Source organism: Columba livia, chromosome 19, assembly GCF_036013475.1.
Source record: "Columba livia isolate bColLiv1 breed racing homer chromosome 19, bColLiv1.pat.W.v2, whole genome shotgun sequence".
Taxonomy (NCBI): Eukaryota; Metazoa; Chordata; class Aves; order Columbiformes; family Columbidae; genus Columba; species Columba livia.
Window position 1 is genome coordinate 10,070,458 of NC_088620.1, and position 20,940 is coordinate 10,091,397.

At 50.0% G+C, this 20,940-nt stretch overlaps 1 protein-coding gene across 26 annotated transcripts in view; it reads left to right on the plus strand.

Annotated features, from left to right (window-relative positions):
* The first annotated feature begins 2,864 nt into the window (after positions 1 to 2,864).
* ZNF618 (zinc finger protein 618) overlaps positions 2,865 to 20,940 on the plus strand; it is a 170,078-nt gene continuing 152,002 nt past the window's right edge. For 8 of the 26 annotated variants that reach the window (XM_065036114.1, XM_065036121.1, XM_065036122.1 and 5 more), the window contains exon 1: positions 2,868 to 4,066. In XM_065036114.1, coding sequence (XP_064892186.1) covers positions 2,981 to 4,066 — 1,086 coding nt within the window. In that variant the 5' untranslated portion in view covers positions 2,868 to 2,980. Of the gene's footprint in view, positions 4,067 to 4,478; positions 9,198 to 20,940 lie in introns of those variants that run through there. The other 18 variants (XM_065036113.1, XM_065036120.1, XM_065036119.1 and 15 more) reach the window with 7 other exon arrangements.

Sequence of the window (20,940 nt, forward strand, 5' to 3'; positions counted from 1 at the left end):
TTTTTTTGCTGGTCTCACACGTATCTTTGCAGATAGCGGTGATTATAAATAGTGCTTTTGCCATTTCCTGATTGTGGTTTGCCGACTCTGCCTTATTTATGGCAGCATATAAGCAGTGTTCAGCATTTTGCCTTGGCGTGGGGCTCGACTTCAGTGGTGCAGACGCAGAGTTCAAACTTTGGAGTGGGCACCAAAACAGAGGGATCCCCCGTGTCAGATAAGCCAGTGCTGTGGTGGGATGAAGAGGGTCATGAGCTCTAGATTTACACCTCAAGCAGACCGCTACCAATAATTTTCTCCTCCAAACTACTGAGCACATACCCCTCAAAGAGACTCCTTGCTGGAAACAGAGCACAAGTGCCTCACGCAGAATCCTCATCGCCTCGCCAGGCTTCACCTCCGGTGTGTCACAGCTTTATCCTCAGCTGTACTTCTGCAAAATGGATTTAGTTGTGCGCTGCAACACCCTTTCCACGAGCTGAGTGGCATCTCCCCCTGACTCTTGTTCACTCAACAGCCTTCTCCTGTTACCAAAGTCCTGAACACAATAGCTCAAGCACAAATCTACACTGCAGCACCCAAACTCTCCGGGTGCTCCATCACTCATGACAGATGCTGTGCGGGCTGCAACGCTCATAGAGAATAGAAATTCCTTGTGCCACCTGGCTTAAAAACACATTAGGGACAATACAGGCAAATAAGGCACACAAAAAATTATCAAGCTTGCAGAACCGGCCCTTGTACGTATGTGCATTATGACAGTCTTTAATCATATTATCAAATCGGTTTATCACAGCTGGGACCCCAGCTCCTCCAGCATGTGGTTCCCACCAGGGTGACACTCCCAGTCTGCAATGACCACAGAGCTTCCTTGGGAATGGGGCATCATTAATGCTGCCCCACTTTACAGACAGGAAAGCAGAGAGAAGACACTGAGTCACCGGTGCTACATGGACGCTGAGGTCCTGGGAGAAATTCAAGGCTTCCAGGGGGTGAGTCCTGCTGTGCCCTCCGCCTGCAGACACTGGGAACTGAAATAAAGAGAGAAAAGAGATTGATCTTTATTGGAAAGTCAGTTTTGAAATGTGGTGAGGAGACCTTCCGGCTGGAATGGGCCCGTCAGTAGTTGACACCCAATGAAGGTCTGAGGGCGTTGAAAAAGTAAGGATATGGGTTTTAGGCTCTGGTCACTGGTCATGAGGAAGTTTTGAGAGATAAAGCAAAAACCAGTGAGGGCAGACGAGCCCACCGAATGCTACTGGAGTGGCAGGCTGGCATGGCTGAAACTTCTGTCACCAACACACAGGAGAAAAGACCAGACAATCACGAGGGACTTCAGCCTGAGTGACACAATGGATGTCTCCTCCTGCCAGGGTTAAAACCTCCTTGGAACTCCTTAAACCTAATCAATAGAAATTTCCTAATTCAAAATATCCCAACTTGTAGAAATTCTGCATTAGACCTCCCCCTGACAGAGGGGAACGGGCGGTTCTCCAGGCAGAAGGGATTACCGCTTGAAGCATGAAATCCACGCTCAGCAGCAGAAACACCTGCTGGTTTTGGAGGGCTGGTTTCACAAAGCGAAGACCAACCAGCAGCCAAATCTTGGAAGAAAGGCTTCAGACTCTGAGACCTGACCACGAACTGGCAACTCTCTCCTCTTGAGCCCCAATCCCACCACCCGGCACAAGGGTAACGTTAATTGAACAGCCAAAGCAGACTGTGAGGCCATCGTGCCTCTGGCAGTTCCCTGGCTGCTGCTTGATTCCTGCGTCTCTTCTGTGTCCATCGTCAGAAGAAACGGGAGAAGGTTTGGGCTGAGGAAGACTGGAAAGCTCAAACGCTGCCCTTCCACAGGCAAGAAAGACCCCAAAAGAAGGCAAAGGGATGATTTACCTACACGGCTCAGGGACACGGGGTGGAAGGAGGCTCTTCCAGTTTACAGAAACACGAAATGGGAGCCAAGCAGGGTTAGGCTAGACCCGAGTCATGGTTTTGTCTTTCAGCAGTGGAGGTTGCTGAAATGGTTGGCCAAGGAATGGTTGGCCAAGTCACTATGAGTCGTGATGGATTCTCCACAGCTGAAGCTACTTAAAAGCACAAGGTGACTGCTCCAAATGGGCCCTTAGACATCTCGGTACACGGAGGGGTGGAGACCTTTTCTCTGCAGGCTCCGACTTTGTTGAGGAGGGCAGCGAGCAGGTTTCCCAAAGGCTATCGGTGAATCTCTTTGTGCCTTCCCATCCCCCAAGCTCCACAGGAGAACGGCATTTTTTCCCCAACCTCCCTCAAACAATTTGCTAAATGCCCTGTTTTGCTTTATTGTGGCCCACAGGGGATTCCTTCTGGCTCCTCTTCACACTGACACTGGGGGTGAAAGAGCCTCACGAGCGGTTTTTGCCTCTTGACTTCCCACATCCCTTCTAAGCTCATTCGGAAAACATCTTCCCCTGCCCAACGTCTCCACCAGTTCCCCTGCCCCTTTGTTTTTATTTAGCTCTGTAATTACATTATCTGGCTGTACAGTGTTTTGGAATGAAATCTGCAGGAAAGATATTAAGAAAAATAAAATCCGTGTTTTGCAATATCTCTGACGCTATCTTTAGTCAGGGCAACAAGACCAAAATCAGCGTTTGACTCCCCACAAATTTCCAGCTTTGTGGAGCTCTTGGGAAAGAGGGTTTCATGGGCCGGGCTGGGGGAATCCATGAGTTCGGATTATTTTATTAACACTATTAATAACTATTTCTGGCAGTACTTCACAAGGGAAGAAAACACCAGGTATGCATGAGATGTAATTATGTTTATAGCTAGTGTTTTATGTTTTCAAGACGAAATGCACTGCACTGTTTTTTTTCTTTTTGGTAGAACACAGCAAAGTTTGCTCACAGAGCATCCCGAGCACACGCTGAGGAAAATCTCTTTGTGGAGGGAAAGGGTGTCGGGATGAGTTTCACATAAGGATGGGGACAGACTTTTCATGGTGAAACAGCTTTCGAACACCTGGGGGGACCAACATCTGGGGGGACCAACTGAGAGCGCAGACGCTGCTTCGAACGATGCGTGTGCCGCGAGGGGAGCGCGGGAGGGCCGGTGTGCCCAGAGCCTTCGGTCCGACCCCTCGCTCCCTATTTCCCCTCGGGTCCCGCTTCGCCCCAGGGCCTCCCGCGGGCCCCGTGCCCGGGGGTGCCGCTCGACGGTCACGAGGCACGACCGGCCCTTCCCGAGCAGCCGGGGAGACCCCGTGCCGCACCCCGTGCTCTCACCCCGGCCCCAGCCCGCCACGCATTCTCCCGCCGCCCCGGCCCCGAGGCCGCCTCGACGCCAAGCCGGGGCCGCACTGGCGAGCGGTGGCCCCGACCCCACCGCCCTGCCCGGGCTGCTGGGGCACCGGCTGCGGGACGAGGCCGCCCCGGGGCGCGGGCCGGGGTCCGCACCCCTCTCCGACGTCTCCCGCGCGGGGCCACCCCACGGGGGGCGCCGCGGCGGCGGCCCCACGGCGCGGAGCGGCCCCGCGCCCGCCGGGCGGCGGCGGCGGCCGGGCTGTGCGGCCGCGGCGCGGCGGTGGCCGGCGCGGGGCCGGGCCGGGCCGGGGCCGCGCGGGGGCGGAGGGCAGCGCGGGGCCGGCCGGCGGCGCGGCGCGGCTCCCGCGCTGGGCCAGACTCAGCCCCTTTCTCCCGGCGCCGCTGGCTGCGAGCGCGCTGCGGCTGGAGCTGCCCCCAGAGCGGCTCGTGATGGCGGCGCGGGCTCGGCAGCGGGAGGCGCCCGCCCAGCCCTGCGCGCCGCGCCGCTAGCGGCAGCGCCCGTGCCCGCGGCGGCCGCCCCGGCCCATGCCCCCGGGGGGAAGGGGGGCTGCAGCAGCCCGGCGAGCCGCCCACCCGCGCAGCGGGGGCATCGCCCCCACTCGCCGCTCCTGGGAGGGCGGAAAGGAGGCAACGGCGGCGGCGCCGGCATTGTGCGCGGCGGATCGCAGGCCCCGGCGGCGCGGGGCTCGCCTGCCTCCCGCCCCAGCCTCATGAACCAGCCGGACGGCTCCGCTCCGGCGGCGGCGGCGACGGGAGCGCAGGTAAACGCGGCGGCCGGGGCGGCGTGTCCCCCGGGGGGAGGCGGAGGGAGCGGGGAGGAAGGGAAGGGAAGCGAAGGAGGGAGGGCGGCAGCCGCAGCCGCCCCGTCGCGGAGCCCCGGCCGGCGGCGCTTTGGCGCAGTGCGCGGGGGGCGCCGCCGGGACGCGGCTCCCCGGACCAGCCGCGGCCCGCACCGGCCCCGCCGCCCCCTTCGCACCGGGGCGGAAAACAAAGCGGCGCCCAGCAGCCATGTCGGCGGGGACGAGCCGCCGGCCGCGGCCCGGCCCGGAGCCCGCACCCCGGCCCGCCCGCCCCCGGCCCGGCCCGCCCGGCCCTGCGCTCCGGGCCCGCCGGTTCCCTCCCGCCGCTCCCCCGCTCCCCTTCTCGGGGCTTTTTCTTCCCCCCCCCCTTTTTTTTTTCCTTCTCTAATTTTCCTCCTGAACGGTAGCTTTTTTTTTTTTTTTTTCCATTAAAACGACGCCACCTAGAGGAGACTATTTCGTAAATAAAAAAAAAAAAAAAGAAATTAAAATTGAAAAAAAAAAAAAAAAGAGGAAATATTTTGCTATTTTTTATTTTTCAAGAAAGTTGGGACCGGGGTGCGACTCGGGGCCGGGGTCCCCCCGCCGCGGTCCCCGGGTGCCCCCGGCTCGCCTCGCAAATTTCAGTTCTGTGCCTTAGGAGGCAAAGCCCAGCTCATATGTAAATGAAAATTAAGCTGGAATTTGAATGAATTCAGGTTTTTCCCCCACCATCCCTTTTTCTGGAGGAAAACGGAGCCTGGGAGCAGCAGAGTGCTTGGAAATGAAAGTAATTCAAGTTTGAGGTGGGCAGCCCAGGATGAGCCGCAGTGAAATGATGAGTTTGGGAAAGTGGGAGAATTGCTGTTTCGGAGCAATTATGAATTGTACTTCATTGTAATTTTGAACTTGTGCAGCACGCTGTACCAAATAGAATTTTTCCTCTGTTTTTTTTTGCTGCGGTGCTTAAAGTTATTTGTTCCAAATGAGGATTTTTTGCAGGAAAATCAGAGCATCGAAAAATTTGCTGTGGACACACCCAAATTTTTTTTTGTATTTTTTATTTTTTTTTGGGTGATTTTTGGATTTCATGCAAAACTGCCCTGAAACAATGAGGTTCTAAACACAGGCCAGGAAAACACCAGGACAAGCAAAATGAAGAGTGGGATGGCAGTTTTAATTTTGAATTTCTTGTCTTTTCTGATGGTTTCTTCCGGCATAATTAAAATAGAGTTTCCACATCTGATTTCCCACTTCTTTTGTAAAGAAGAAAATTTCCATAGAAGGGTTTTTAGTGTTTTTCCTTCTCTTTTTTAAACACACTGTAACAACTCCGGATACTGTGGATCACAGAAACCCAGTATTTACACAGCTTTATGATAAGGTCCGCCATGATATTAGAAATATGCATAATTAACAATATTGTGAAAAAATAAGTGCAGATTTTGATTTTATTTTTTTAAACCGATACAACTTCAGTGCATTTAAAGGGCTCAGCCATGATATTTTCACAATTTCAAAATCCTTTTTTTCTCCTTGATTCTCACTATAAAGCTGGAATTGAATTGAAAAAATCTTGTTTTTCCTAATTTTGTTCAGGTTTTGTTGCTTGCCTTAAACGCTGCGGCGTTGCTGTTATTTTGTTGTTACGGGGGCCCGTGAGTGCGGGACTGTGCACACACCGGTGTATTATTTTAGGGTTGCCCTTGAATCCTGGGGTCTTGGTATTGATCTTTTTCAAACTAAATAACAAAAGAGCACCGAAACACGCATTGTTTCAAGAAAGAAGAAAAGCAATAGGAGGAGAGAGACACGGCCTTTCCACCCAAAACTGGGGGAGGGAGAGGAAGGGGAAGATTAGGTCAACATTGAGTTTTACCAACCTTGACACAGTCTCCTCTCTAAAATGGGGACAAAATAGCAAGATGGCTGGCTCCACAGCTGCAGCACTTGGGTTTCTTTTTATTGCCTTTTATTTTTGCTTTATAAAAAAGGCGATTTTGGGTTTGGACCTCGGAAGTGCGTTTCCAGACGCCCGCGGGCAAACGCCCAAATCCAGGCGCTGAAATTAAATTTCAATCCGGAATGAATTTTTCAATCTGAATCTCAAACCCTGAAAAGTTGTGGGTTTTTTTTTTTTTTGGTTTTCTGTTTTGATTTGATTTCAACATAACTTCATATTTGCTGGAAATTAAGCAGGAGTGACTGGTGAATTCAGAATTCGGGGGGTGTTTTTCACTTCCCCCCCACACCCCTTGATTTCTTTCACATTTTGGGTTGATCGAAGTGGGGGGGAGATGGAAAAAATTTGCCAAGCAGGATAACTCCTGGGTGGAGGAGAAAATAGTCTGAAATGTCAACTTCATATTCTTATTTTTGCATTTATCCCCCCCCACCCCCCCAGAGGACCCACCCTCTTCCTGAACCTCTTTTCTAGCGAATAATGAAGCGAGTAGCACGGTGACGGAGCAGCAGTGGTGCAGTTAGAGCTGGGTGGCACATCTGGGTAAAAAATGACACACAATGCTCTAAATTGGATTAACCAGTCCTGGAGAATATTTTATTCATGGTTTTATCCAGGAAGCTTTAACGTGGTGGCTTTTCCATATTATTCTACTCCAAGAATCCCCATCTTTGAGCTGCACCCCGTAACTTTCACTTACTCGGATTATACCCAGAGAAACTGTTTGGCTGTCATTTTTATATATTTTTTAATGGTTTCCTACATTTTTCTCCAAACAGAGATGTTGTGATGCTGCTTTTTCTCTCCCCGCCCCACACCCTCACCCTGAGACCTGGGGAGCGACACCGTGGCCATGGGGTGGTGGGGGCACCGATGGGTGCCACATTTTAATTACAAATAACACCATATATTCCATTTTGGCTCACAGTGATATCTTTAAAGTTTATCATGCTTTCCTAAAAAAAACCCAGGAATTGGAACTCGAAAGGCCCTCGTTTCTATCTGGTTTAACCTGTTTCCAGCCGTTGTGGGAATAAGTGAATTTTCTGTGGGTAGCAGCAGTGGGTTTGCACGTCGCACGGCTCTGCAGGGATGAGGACGCGGTGCTGTGGCGCTCGGCTGCGAGTTGTGGGGATGCTGTCATGCCGTAGGTGTGCGTACCGCAACCTTTACCATCTTTAACTCTGTGTAGATCAGTTTCTTTTAAACAACGGCTTCCATGATCCGTTCCTCCGGCAAGGAGAAGCCACGCTCGAGGTTATAATGTGTTTCTGAATCTAACCTTCCTTTGCACCCGTGTCCTTCGAGGGGAAACCTCCTCCTGCTTGAAAATTTATTTAGTTTGGTAATATTTTGCATCGCAGTCTGTTTTCAGGAGTATCCATTTGTTTATTTATTAGTTATTTATTTCTGGGAAAGTTGATCAATATTTATCATTTTACAAATTGCTCTTTGGCAGCCTGGGAGGGGGAGAAAGGGAGCCTGATGGAGCGATACCGATAGATTCCTTGTGATAGAACTGAGATGAAAAGGATGAAAATAGACATAATATTATTAAAGTAGTAGATAATATTTACGCGAACGCCATATAAAACGTGATGGCGCTATTTGTGTAACTCCAGAATAATTTAAATATATATCAGTGCCGCGATGCAACGCTGTGAGTAGTTCAGTTCGCGGGTGCAGTCGCGTGGCCCCCGCGATGCACAAGTCGAGTTTGCAGTAATGCGAGTGCGGTCGTGAAATTAGCATTCTAAAAATGAGATTAATTTATGTTTTATTTCGGGTTGAAACCTGCGCTGATGCGGATTCAGGATTTGCGCCGATTCTTTGGATGGCACCCGTGGGCATCCCTCTCATTTTGGGAACTCCACGGTGCGGGTTTATCCGTGGAGGGGAGCGCGTGGCCGCCCGAGCTGGGGGTTTGGTGGGACTCCGTTTGTACGTGAAGCGTGTCGCATCCACCGAAGGGTTTCGTGGATCCCGCCGTGACCTGCTGGCGTTGCCCAGTTCATGCCCAGATCCACAGGGGCAATTATTCTCATGCTGGGGGCTGCGAGACGGGCAGGGGGCCCGCGGTCCTGGAGCTGCCCATGGAGAGCGCTCTGGTCAGAGGTGCCATTCACAGGATTAGTTTGTACATAACGGGCCAAGCGGGGAGCGAAAGAGGATGGCGAGCGTGACTGGAGGCTGTGGTTGGTTTTTGGTCGGGAGATACTTATTTCCTCTAATTTCTAAATTTATGAGCATCTAGCATTACGTATATTTAGAATTTCACGTTTACGGATTCAGTTTGGCCATACTGTGTTTTCTGGGGAAGAAGTTTCTAATTTTTAGCGGTCTTTTATGGATTAATTGCTAGTCATCTGCCTCCTTTTTGCTTTTGTTTGGTTCCTTGAATGTCTCTTGATTATTTGGTACTATGTGACGCCAATTTAGTGGTTAACTAGTATGCAAACTACATCTGGACGTGTTGACTTTGCATTAACAATCATTGATTTGTCTGGAGCAAGGGAATAGAAATGAATGACGCTGTTTACCATGGATAGTATGTGAAAAATAACCATTTGCGATGTGTCTTTCATCAGCGGCGCAGGGCTGTGGTGTAACTTGTCACAGCGGCTGTTGTGCGAGAGCTGAATTGTTAAGCCCCGGCACCAGGAGTGGGAAGAGGGAGCAGGGAGGGAGGCGGCACGTGGGGTGCGGTGAAGGCGTTGAGCACGTGCCCTGCGTGGGAGAGACACAGGACGTGGTTACCCCGGTTGGCGCTGGTGAGAGTGGGGTGAAGTTGTAGCGCAAAGGGAATGGAAATAGATTTATATATATATAATATGCAGCATGTAAATAAAGAGGGCTTTTCATTTGGGGACATAATCAAAAATTTAATGATCATAAATAATGAGTTGCTGGGTGGCTTCGGTGGCAGCTGGTTCTCCACAAAGCCGGTGGCCGCGGCAGCGTGTTTGGCTCTGGCTGGAGCAGCATCTGGTTCCTCCCATCCCCGCCGGCTCCTGGGGAAGCTGAGATGCACCTGTAGCTGCTGCACGTTCTGGCGAGTCCTGGGATGGATCATTGCTACATGCTCGTGTCTTAAGAAGAAGGGAAGGGATGGAGGAGATGCCCTTTCTGTGGAGCAGGTCGCTTTCCAAGGTATGTGCTGGAGACATCAAAGCTGCCATGTCCCCCTCCTTGGATAGGGCGTTTATAAAGGCAGGGTTGCTTTCCTTTGGTTGATGTTGGATATTTAGATCTTGAATCTGTCTTCCTGCAGTCCTGGGCCCTGTTTGTTGTCCTCTGTTGAGCGTTCTCATTGCTGTTGGTAGGACTGCAGTGGTGTGTGGAGTTGAGCTTGAGCGTTGGTCGTCCCTTCGGTCTGGGGTCAGCAGTCTGGGCTCTTCCCATGGAGAAATTGCGTTGCTGGTCTCCGAAGTCTGCATGTGCTGGTCAGGTTCTGAAATGATGGGTGATCTCCACTGACACTACTAAGTGTGTCAATGCACGTGGAGGTTCCGGGCAAGCTGCGTGATGGCTTTCCTGAGTTACTTGGGTTTTATTTATTTGAGTCTCTGTTGCTCCCCAAGTGAGCGGTGTGAGACCTGGCAGAAAAAAAAGAGGTTAAGCAGAGAAAATCCTCCTCCATACTGTTTGAAAGTGCAACTGCGAAGAAGTTTCTTGTTTGGAGAGCCGTATTTGGGGAAGGATATGCTGAGGGTGTGAGTTATGTAGAAGTGATATTAGCAGGTCAGACTCTGTACCCCGACTTAAACCACCTCTGTCCCCACGTAGGAGGGTTCTTATGCTCTACATTTGTAGTTTTTTGGCAGTTGGGTGGCAGTTAGCTCAGGTTCACTGACCGCGCTGTGAGCGCTCGTGCCAGCTCTGGCCAGGATGCCGTGTGAGGCGGCTGCGTGTGGGGGCACAGGGCACATTGTGCCCCCCCTGAGGAGGCTGAACCAGCTGAACTCCCTGGCTTGTGCCCCCACGTGTGTGGATCCAGTCCCCAGTGACTCTTGGACAAGGTCAGGGCAGAGTGTCAGGCTCCTTCCAGGGGTTGAGACTGGGGGTTGATGGAGTTGTGCCACCTCTGGAGAAGCTGGAGGCCATGGGGCCCATTTGGGGTGAAATTGCAGAGCTCTGGGTCAGGGCTGGCGGGTGGGGGGCTGCGCACACCCCCACGGCTGTCGGCGTGTGAAGGGCCTGGGATGGTGTTTGTGTGATGGTGTTTGGTGGTGGGACTGGGCTCACCGTACCAGCTTCTCTGCTGGGGTGACTCTTCTTGGGTCTCCTCTGTCTGCATTTCTCTTACCTGTATTGCCAAGGCAACTTCAGGGTGCGCTTGGAGCGGTTTACCTGATGTACTGTACCTGTAAGGAGTTAATTACATAGGCAAGGCCTTGCTTGTAATTTACAATATTTCACAGAATCCCAGAATGTGAGGGGTTGGAAGGGACCTGGAAAGCTCATCCAGTGCAATCCCCCCATGGAGCAGGAACACCCAGATGAGGTTACACAGGAAGGTGTCCAGGCGGGTTGGAATGTCTGCACAGAAGGAGACTCCACAACCTCCCTGGGCAGCCTGGGCCAGGCTCTGCCACCCTCACCAGGAACAAGTTTCTTCTCATCTTTAAGTGGAACCTCCCGTGTTCCAGTTTGAACCCATTACCCTTACTTCAGTTTGTTTCCCATCTATATTTGGCTGGTGTAAAGTGAAAAATAAGGCTGGAAGTGGAAAGTGGTGACTGGAGATTTTACCTGCGCTGGTAATGGGCTGACACAGGGAAATGTGAACATTGGCATGTGGAGCAGAGGCTGCTGAAGCTGTTGAGGAGTCACTGTGTGGAGAAGGGATCAGTACGTGTGTGTATGTGTTTCTGCATCTGGACATGTCTGAGCGGCTCAGCGATGGAGATGTGCAGATCTCTGGTGGGTCTGGGGTGCCGTGTGGGCTGGTGGGTCCGAACTGGCGAGGGGCTCAGCAGCGCTGGGGTCAGTAATGCAGGAGCTCAAGGAGCTGTTGGTGTGTTCTCTGCACTGCTTCAGAAATTAGGGGTGTTATCACATGAGGTTCAACTGATAGAAGTGAGAACAGCCCTGTATGTCAGACCTCTGCCTCAGCGCTGAACTGAGCAAGGCTCTTGCGATGGGCCAAACGCGGTCATGTCCCGGTGCTCGTGCCCCGGTGGCACTGCTGTACCTCCAAGGTCTTCAGGTTTTAATACTTGTTGTGATTTCATTTTACTAGATACACTCAGGCAGCGAGGAATTTTTTGAAAGTTAATTTTTTCCTCCGCGTGGGCGCAGGTATCCTTTCCCGCCCGAAAATAGCAGCACAAGTGAGTTTTCAGAAGTTGGGCGTGCTTGCGTGGAAGGCCCGTCATTTAGGTGCTGCTTCCAGTATGTCGAGAACAATTTTAGTACAAGTATTTAATTGCCTGAGACCTATTTTTAGAAGTATTAAACCTCAGTTTTCAAAACTCTGCAACCGCAGCCAACAGCTCTGCCGGTGCGGGAGAGCCGGGAGGGGATCTGCAGGAAAACCCCAAGCGACGTGGCTTGAACTGTCGTGGTCCTTGGCCAAGACTCAGGGTGCTGCGGAGGCTTTGGGGTGCACTCTTGTCCGCATTTTGGTGAGGGTTTTTTAATTACTATTTTAATTACTTGGCTCCACAAGGGGAGAAAGAATGAAACCCTATTTCAGCAGATTTGTGTGATTTATTCATTTTTATATTAAGGTTGCAGACTGTTGGGTGTAGTTTGGAAGCTGAACTGAGAGGATCCCGGTGAACAGGGTGCAGACAGCCCCGGTGGGTCCCGAGGTTGAAACCCGACAACAGCTACTGCTTTCTGCGTGTAAATCTGTCACTTGAGGTCTGATCCGCTTTAGTCTGTGGGCTGCAAATCCTGATTTTTTACTGGAATTTGAGATATTTGTAATTTTAAGGGTGGGGAGGGAGGGCTGGAAGGACACAGGAAAATTATTTCCTGGAAACAAAACACCTTTTTGAATTTCTGTGTGTGTTTTTGAGACCTGTGTGGGGAGGCATAGCAGGATTTGGATCGGGCTGGCAGCAGAGGGGAATTGAAAATCCCCTTGGGAATCAGCGGGATTAATCTTTGCAGTCGGGTGATGCCGCTGACGAGGGCCCGCGATGCTCGGGTGCATCCTTGCTCTGACGGCGGTGGCAGTGACACCAGGGGACCGATCGGGACATGGCATTGGTGGCCCTGGGGCTGCTGGGAGGAGTGCTTGGCACTGGGTGGGACTGGTGTGGGCTGGCAATGAACTTTGCCAGCGAAGGAATTAATAATCGAACACCAGGAGGAGCATCGTTGGGTGTATTTTGACTCTGTCATCTTTAGGCTGCTTTGGGGCATGTGGCTTCAGTTATCAGGTTATGGTTAATACCATTGAGACATACTACATATTAACTCTGAGGGAGGGATATTTTTACCTTCTTATCTGTCTTTATTTTAGAGGCCTATAAATTAGGCTGGTTGGTGATAGCAGCAGTTGGAATTAGCGTTTCTCCATAATGGGGTTTGTTAGGACAGTGCCAGAGAGGCGGCCCCTGCCGCCAGCCAGGGAGGACACTGGGCAAGGAAGAAAACACGCAAATCTAGGCAAATAAATTGCTTTAGGTGGAGGCAAAATAATCCGGAGTGTGTTCACAGGGTCCGAGATGTATCGCGCACGGTGTGAGGGCGGCGATGCAATTCCCGCTCCTGGGAACTGATGGTGGAGGGATGCAGGAGTCTCCTGGAGCATCCTCGCTGGAAACAGTGGCACCATTCATAAATGAGCAAAACCACCCCCAAAATCAAGAAAAATAAGAGGCCCTTTCCCTGAAACCTTGCATGTATTTAAATTTTAATTTAAATTTACGCCTCAGTCTTATTTGATTTAGTTGTTATAAAAGAGATTCGCTGAGAATTCTCCATTTGCTTTTGGTTTCCGATGGTGTGGAGGAGATAGAGTCACACGCCGTGGATGTTTATTTGTCTGATTGTACATATTTGAGCTTTGGCCTCCCTACCCCAGCATAAAACAGTGTTTGTGATTGCAGTTCATTACGTGATATTTAAAATACATCAAATGAAATGTTCCTGTCTACTTTAAGCAGACATATGTCTACGTTTTACAAATTAACCTAATTAAATATATATGTAGACATTTATGCTGTTCAGCTCCCAGCGTAAGGTACACAATTAGCATCCGTGGAGCCAGGAAGGAATTTTCCATTTGTGTCTTGACTTTTCTTCATAGGATGTGTGGTTTTGTTTTGTTTTGTTTTGTTTTTAATCTTCAGTGCTTTAATTTTTGTTCTGCTTAGGAAGTCACTCACTGACCAGTCCTGAGGGGATTTAGACTTGTGCTTCACTTTCTCCATAAGCGGTGAAGTCAGTAAAATGGTACCTAATTACAGGATCCCAGAATGTCAGGGGTTGGAAGGGCCCTGGAAAGCTCATGCAGTGCAATCCCCCCATGGAGCAGGAACACCCAGATGAGGTTACACAGGAAGGTGTCCAGGCGGGTTGGAATGTCTGCAGAGAAGGAGACTCCACAACCCCCTGGGCAGCCTGGGCCAGGCTCTGCCACCCTCACCAGGAACAAGTTTCTTCTCAAATACAAGTGGAACCTCCTGTGTTCCGGTTTGCACCCATTGCCCCTTGTCCTGTCACTGGTTGTCACCAGAAGAGCCTGGCTCCATCCTCCTGACACTCCCCCTTTCCATCTTGATCCCCAGGAATGAGTCCCCCCTCAGTCTCCTCTTGTCCAGCTCCAGAGCCCCAGCTCCCTCAGCCTTTCCTCACACGGGAGATGCTCCACTCCCTTCAGCATCTTGGTGGCTGCGCTGGACTCTCTGCAGCAGTTCCTTGTCCTGCTGGAACTGAGGGGCCACAGCTGGACACAATATTCCAGGTGTGGTCTCCCCAGGGCAGAGCAGAGGGGCAGGAGAACCTCTCTGACCTACTGACCACCCCCTTCTAACCCACCCCAGGTACTATTGGCTTCCTGGCCACAAGAGCCCAGTGTTGTCTCATGGTCACCCTGCTGTCCCCAGGAGCCCCAGGTCCCTTTCCCCTGCACTGCTCTCTAATGGATCATTCCCCAACTTACCCTGGAACCTGGGGTTGTTCCTGCCCAGATTCAAGACTCTACACTTGCCCTTGTTCTATTTCATTACATTTTTCCCCTCCCAACTCTCCAGCCTGTCCAGGTCTCTGATGGCAGCACAGCTTCCAGTGTCACCACTCCTGCCTTGTCCCTTCAGCCAGTTCTCAGTCCACCTCACTACTCGATCGCCCAGACCGCACTCCCTCAGTTTAGCTGTGAGGATGCTGTGGACTTCAGCCTGTCCCTTTGGCTCTGCAGGACACGAGGATTTCATTCTGTTAAGAGACTACTATAATGAGCAAAATATCATTCTGGAGGAAAAATGGCTTGAGAATATTTACATTTTTCAAGCCTCTTCCTTCCTCCCACCCAAAAATAGCAAAAAAAATTCTCGGTCTTCTCTGGATTTGTGTAATTTTCAAGTGTTAGGCCAGTGTTGTTTCCAAAACAGTCCCTGTACCTTAACACTCTCTATGGCAAGAGAGCCCTTACACAACAAATACAAAGAATATATTCCATTAATACACGCTTTCATTTAGAAATCGTCTGGCACCAGGAATAGAACATTTTAGTTTCTTTGCTGCCAAAGAGTTTTTTTATAATATTTAAAGTTTGATCGTTGTATAACAGTTTGTTATATAAATAATCATTTGGTCTATTTTGCATATCAATAGTTGAATCCATTTTCTTCACAAAAAGCATTTTATTCGCAAACCCCCATTTTACGCACACAAACATGGCCCCTGTTCCACCCCAGAACGTTCTCTTTCTTAGCAAAACCAACCAAGTAAATGACATTCCCAGCTCAGCTATTTTAATGATCCCACAAACCCAAAAAAGCAGTAGGAAATGTTTCAAAAGCAAACTGCAGAAACTGGTGGGTTTTTTTCGGGACATCATAACTTCTAAACTTTTTCCCAGTTATTTTTGTTATATTTTTCTGGTAGCGAGCTGGAAACTCGAAGAATTTGAGGCTGTATTTTCTTTCTGGAGATAGTTTAGGGGTCTCAAGTGTGACCCTGAGCTGACGTGAAGAGCGTCCCCCAGCGAGGCCGCTGGCTCCGTTACGCATTTCTGTGTGAGAACTATTCATCATTCTGCGTGGGGAAGGTGAGATGTTGGATCGCAACCATTTTTCCCCTCTTGGACACCTCTCTGAATCCATCCTCCGGTATTTTCCTTTGACTTTGCGGTGCTGTGTTACCCTGTCTCTGTTTCAAGTCAGAGGGAATCTGTCCCTCCGCACCAGCTCCTGCCCTGTCCCGGGTTGCGGTTCTTTGTTTCTCTGATGTTCCCTCGATGGTTTTGTGTCCTCTCCCCTTTTTATATGAGATGTCGGCAGCTTTGGTCTCGTTCCTCCATCCCCAGATGTTGAGTGGCAACTGACTACCGAAATTTGAAGAAGAAAACAGGATTACAAACTTTTCTGGGTTCTTTTTGTGAGCCTGCAGCCTTGCCAGCAAGGCTGTACCTATTCCCGGTGTAACTCCAGGCACAGGACAGGTGATTTACTAATAATAGCTTTATTTTCCACTCTGGCAGGTGTAGCATGGAGTTCTTTGTCAGGTCTCTGCCCACTCTTTGAGCATCCTCGTATCTTGTCCCAGGACAGGCTGCAGCCCCTCGTTATGTGGATTTTCAGTTTTCTGGGGTTACCGACCGCCGAGGCAATGATTTGGATAATTGCAGCAATTTATTTAGGCAAGCACGAGTGCAGAAAATATTTGCTTTCCCTTGCTTGTGGGGTTTATTTTGGGGGTTTATTTTTGTGCTTTGGGAAGCAGCGGCCAGGCGTCCTTGGGGGCACCCCGTGCAGACACCCTTGTCACCCTCCTTTGCTTCCTTTGCTCCTGTTTTACTTCTGCCATGGCTTTCAGGCTGAACACACCAGAACCACGCACAGCGCTACGGGTGCAGCTTTATGCATCGGCACATTTTCTGTTCCTTTACTCATAATGAGTTGTTGCCTCGCTGGCGACCATCGAATGCTGTGTTCGCGCTGCTGGAGAAGTGCCCTCGGTGTCTCCTCGATTGCTTTTCTGAATGCTAATGTCTAATTTAAATACCTTTGTTTTGTTTGTGTTGGTGTTTTTCCCCCCGTATTTTCCTTCACCCAAGTCTTGGTGCACAGAGCAGATAGCTGCAGGACCCCACTGTGATCACCAGCTCTTTCTGCCCTTTATTTTCCATCTTTTAATCAGTTGTTAATCAATGAGACCATTTCTTACTTTATCCTGTGTATATGAAAGTATCACGAGTGTATTTGCCGTAAGAAACTTTGTGGAGGAAACTTGTCTGAGGCTTTTTGGAAATCCAGGTGCGCTTCACCGCTCCCTCAGGCTTTGCTGCTTGCACATTGACTCTTGCCAACCGTCGTCATCGCTCGGTGAGTTCTGACTCTACAGAAGCCGTATTGATTCCTGGTGTTTCCTTTTTATCTGTATGAACACTGATTTTTAGTTTTTGTGGGTTTTTTTTTAATTATGGCTAATACTAATTTTTCTGCTATAAAATCGAAGCTCTGCAGTTCGCAGTTCGTTTGATCCCTTCTGTGGCTCTTCTGAAACGGTGGGATCCCATTCATTACTTTCTGGTTTATAGGTGCAGAAGTTGATACCGGTGACTCTGCGGCAGCCAGGTGACTTTAATAGCTTCATGCCTTTCAGACTTTTGGGCACATACGGTTTGTCCCTGTAGATGTTTCTTTGGCTGTTAATGTGCTGGGCAGGTCTGCGTCTTTCCCTGCAGCTGGAGCAGATGTTCAGCTCTTTCCTGACGAAGGACGAGTCCGGGAGGGGAATGGCTGAGCCCCGTCTCAAGTGAGCACTGGTGCAAAGAAGTTGAATCGTTATCCTGTGGTTGTATCTTTCTTTACTGCTTGATTTCTACCAGAACCTGGCCGACTTCTTGTACTTGTGTGCTTGATTTATTCTCTTCTTTTTACAATGAATTAGGCTTTACTCCTTTAGCGAGGTGTTTCTCAAAATCTTTTTGTAGATTGTCTTTTTAGGGCTTTAAGTGTAGCTTCCTTTGGTTTACTTTCTCGTCATTTTTATTTCTTTCTCAGGGTATCGAATGGCATTTTTCACTCAGCTGTTAAACTGTTTGTTAAACAAACTGTTTGGTAGATGGTGACCACCTTCTCCAAGTTTACCACCACACCTGCAAGCCCTTTAGCTCGTTTGCCTATTTAAGTATAGTTTTCTTTAGTTAAGTGTTAGCGTAATGGGCTTTTTTTGGTATGGTTTTTGTGTTCTGAAGGCTTTTGGCTTTGCTGCCTGGTGGGCTCTGCAGCAGGGCTGGTTTTGGTGATAATCTCGAGTCCCATCTCTGGGCCTGGCCGCAGAGGGTGTGGGGCAGCAGGGCTGAGCTGGGCTGGGGGCTCCAGGGAGCCCGTTCCTCATAGAATCACAGGATCGTTTTGGTTGGAGGAGACCCTTAAGATCATTGAGTCCAACCATAAACCCACCCCGGCATTAACCCATGTCCCTGAGAACCTCATGTCCGTCTGTCCAGCCCTCCAGGGATGGTGACTCCAGCACTGCCCTGGGCAGCCTGTTCCAATGCCCCACAGCCCTTTCCAGGAGGAAATGTTTTTCCTCCACCCCCGGCAGTGCTCGGTTTCCTCCTGGTTGTACCAAGGCTCATGGTCCATGAAGAGCAGATCAGGACTCACAGGCAGGCTTTGATGGGGACAGACTTTTGAGCAGGGCCTGTTGTGATAGGACAAGGGGTGATGGTTAAAACTAAAGGAGGGAGATTCAGGCTGGACATGAGGAAGAAATTGTTGCCCTGAGGGTGGTGAGAGCCTGGCCCAGGTTGGCCAGAGAGGTGGTGGATGAACCATCTCTGGAGACATCCCAGGCCAGGCTGGACGGGGCTCTGAGCAACCTGAGCTGGTGAAGATGTCCCTGCTCATGGCAGGGGGGGCACTGGGGAGCTGGGAAGGTCCCTTTGACACAAACCATTCTGTGATTCTATGGCAGCTGCATTCCCTGACGTGCACTGGCAATGTGGGATCTAGAGCATAATTTCTACATGAGACCTGCTTTCACATTTGCAAATCTCTGTAGGATTAACTGAATTCTCGTGTTATTGAAATCGTATTTTCTGCCTTGGCAGAAACCTGCAGCTTCTCTGGTGTTCCTTGACATATTGAGCATCTTTCTCCCCTCCCCAGTGCTGTAGCTCTATGTTGCCTTTCTCAGATGAGCTTCCAGTCCAGAAAGATTCTCGGCTACCTACATGTTGGCATCATAATCATGTTTAATTTATTGGGCTGCACTTTGCTGCTGTCAACACAACTCTGTCATTCCTACGCAATTTATGTATGGACTGTAATGCCTTGAGTCTTTTGTTTCCTACCTGGATTTGTATAAAGTTTTTCAGGGATGCAGTACATGTGTGACCTCATATCGAGGGTTTAGATTGCGGGGTGACAATAAAACCATGGCAGATGTATTGTTAACCCCCTTTCCCTCCCTGCCTCCCCCTTTTGTCCTTCCCTCTCCCCCTTCCCACTCAGCACAGGCGATCGGGAGGGAAAGAAGGACAGAGAGAAGAGAGTTGGAAACATTAAAAATGTTTTACTGATGCTACTAGTAAGAATAGAGAAAATAATACAAAATATACAAAACCAATCTGGAAAGTCCCAGCAACTGCAGAGCCGGCAGCCGAAGTCCTGGACTGGACTCTGCAGCCAGTGGAACTGGATTCAGTCTGTCACTGGCCTCAGTTCGCAGGGACGACTCGCAAGGTCCTCTCCTAATGTCGCCATGAGGAAAAGGGACGAGATCATCATGATCTCCCACTGTTATATGAAGTGTTCACGTGAATGGGATGTTATACTCTGTTGGTCAGTTTCTGGTCACCTGTTTCTCGTTGCCCCTCTTGCGAGATGTGAATCTGTCCTTATCAATAACCTCACATTCCATTGCTGTGCTCACCAAAACATGCATCTGGTTCTCCAGGCAAATGCAGCTCATATGAAGCTTTAGCTGACAGGCACATTCACTAACAGAGAAACTTGATTTTTAACTAAACCAGGACACCTCATCAATAGAAAATACTTCATGTAAACTGGGTGTTCCTTCCTTGTTCAATTCTCTTAGGTTTTAGTTTAAATAGGCCTTTATAGGCTGGCGTCTGTTTTCGTTTTAGTTTTGGTGGCATCTGGCTTTCTCGTGGGGTCTCCATTGCCTTTGACATGAATCCTCCTTCAGCTCCCGCCTTGCAACCCTCTTAACCTGCCTGGGCCTGCAGGTGGGTCCTCATGGTATTTCACAAAAAGGCACCATATGGATCCTGAATTTTACTTTTTTCGGGATTTGTTGGGCTCTGTGTCATTCACGGGTGCTTTTTAGCAAGGGGTGGGCACCGCCATGAAATGAGAAGCCTGGTCTGGGTTTAAAATTGCTCTAAACCAGGAGCCTGCGCTCTCCCGCTGGCCGCCATCCTGCACAGACAGGCTGAGCTCACGCGTGAGCTTGGCAGCGCTGCGCTGGTGAGAATTGAAAAGAGGAAAAAAAGGGAGAATAATAAAAGGAAGAGATGACAGTTATCCTTGAGTTAGAAGTTATCAAGTGCAGAAAATTGATAAAGGAAGTTAAAAACACAAGGGAAAAAAATCTGTGGCTGTCAGTGCAAGGAACAGTAAGAAAGTATTTGTATTGGGAACAAAAGAAATTCTAATAATGGTTTGTGTAGACTTATCACGACTGAGGAGAGGTAAAATGCATAATAAAGCAGAAAAACTAGACATGTTTAATAAATATTGCTGTTCGCTGTTTGTAAGGAGGAGGTGTGATATTCAGCCCCGGTGCAGAGTTGCTCCTGGGTCACCGCGGGTGCTGAGCGGAGCGGAGGGTGGGAGCGCATTGCAGCTGCTTCGGTGGGTGCTGCTCGCTGGGGACCCCCAGGGGGGTTTTAATCTCTTTTTCCCTCCTGTGCGGCTTGGATATAGTGAGAATATTCCAGAAACATTGGCGAATGATGTTGTTGTACCAGCTTAGCCTGACATCAGCCTGGGGATGAGGACTGACACAGCGAAGGGAGGAGGTGGGAGGAATATAACATTTAATTTGTTCTTTAGAAGAAGGGATGGAGGATGTGTCGCTTACCAAGCCAGCGAAATGTTTTGGTGTCAAGCACCGTAACACCCACTGGTAGCATCAAACTGGTGTGAAACAGGTGGTGAATGGGGTCTCAGGTGGTCAGAAGTGTCGGTGCTGATGGCCCCGTGGGTCCCGTCTCCATCAGATAAACTTTGATGTAGTGAATCCTTCCCCTCTGCTCTGCCCTGGGGAGACCACACCTGGAATATTGTGTCCAGTTGTGGCCCCTCAGTTCCAGCAGGACAGGGAACTGCTGGAGAGAGTCCAGCGCAGCCACCAAGATGCTGAAGGGAGTGGAGCATCTCCCGTGTGAGGAAAGGCTGAGGGAGCTGGGGCTCTGGAGCTGGACAAGAGGAGACTGAGGGGGGACTCATTCCTGGGGATCAATATGGAAAGGGGGAGTGTCAGGAGGATGGAGCCAGGCTCTTCTGGTGACAACCAGTGACAGGACAAGGGGCAATGGGTTCAAACTGGAACACAGGAGGTTCCACTGAAATCTGAGAAGAAACTTCTTCCCAGTGAGGGTGGCAGAGCCTGGCCCAGGCTGCCCAGGGGGGTTGTGGAGTCTCCTTCTGTGCAGACATTCCAACCCGCCTGGACACCTTCCTGTGTAACCTCATCTGGGTGTTCCTGCTCCATGGGGGGATTGCACTGGATGAGCTTT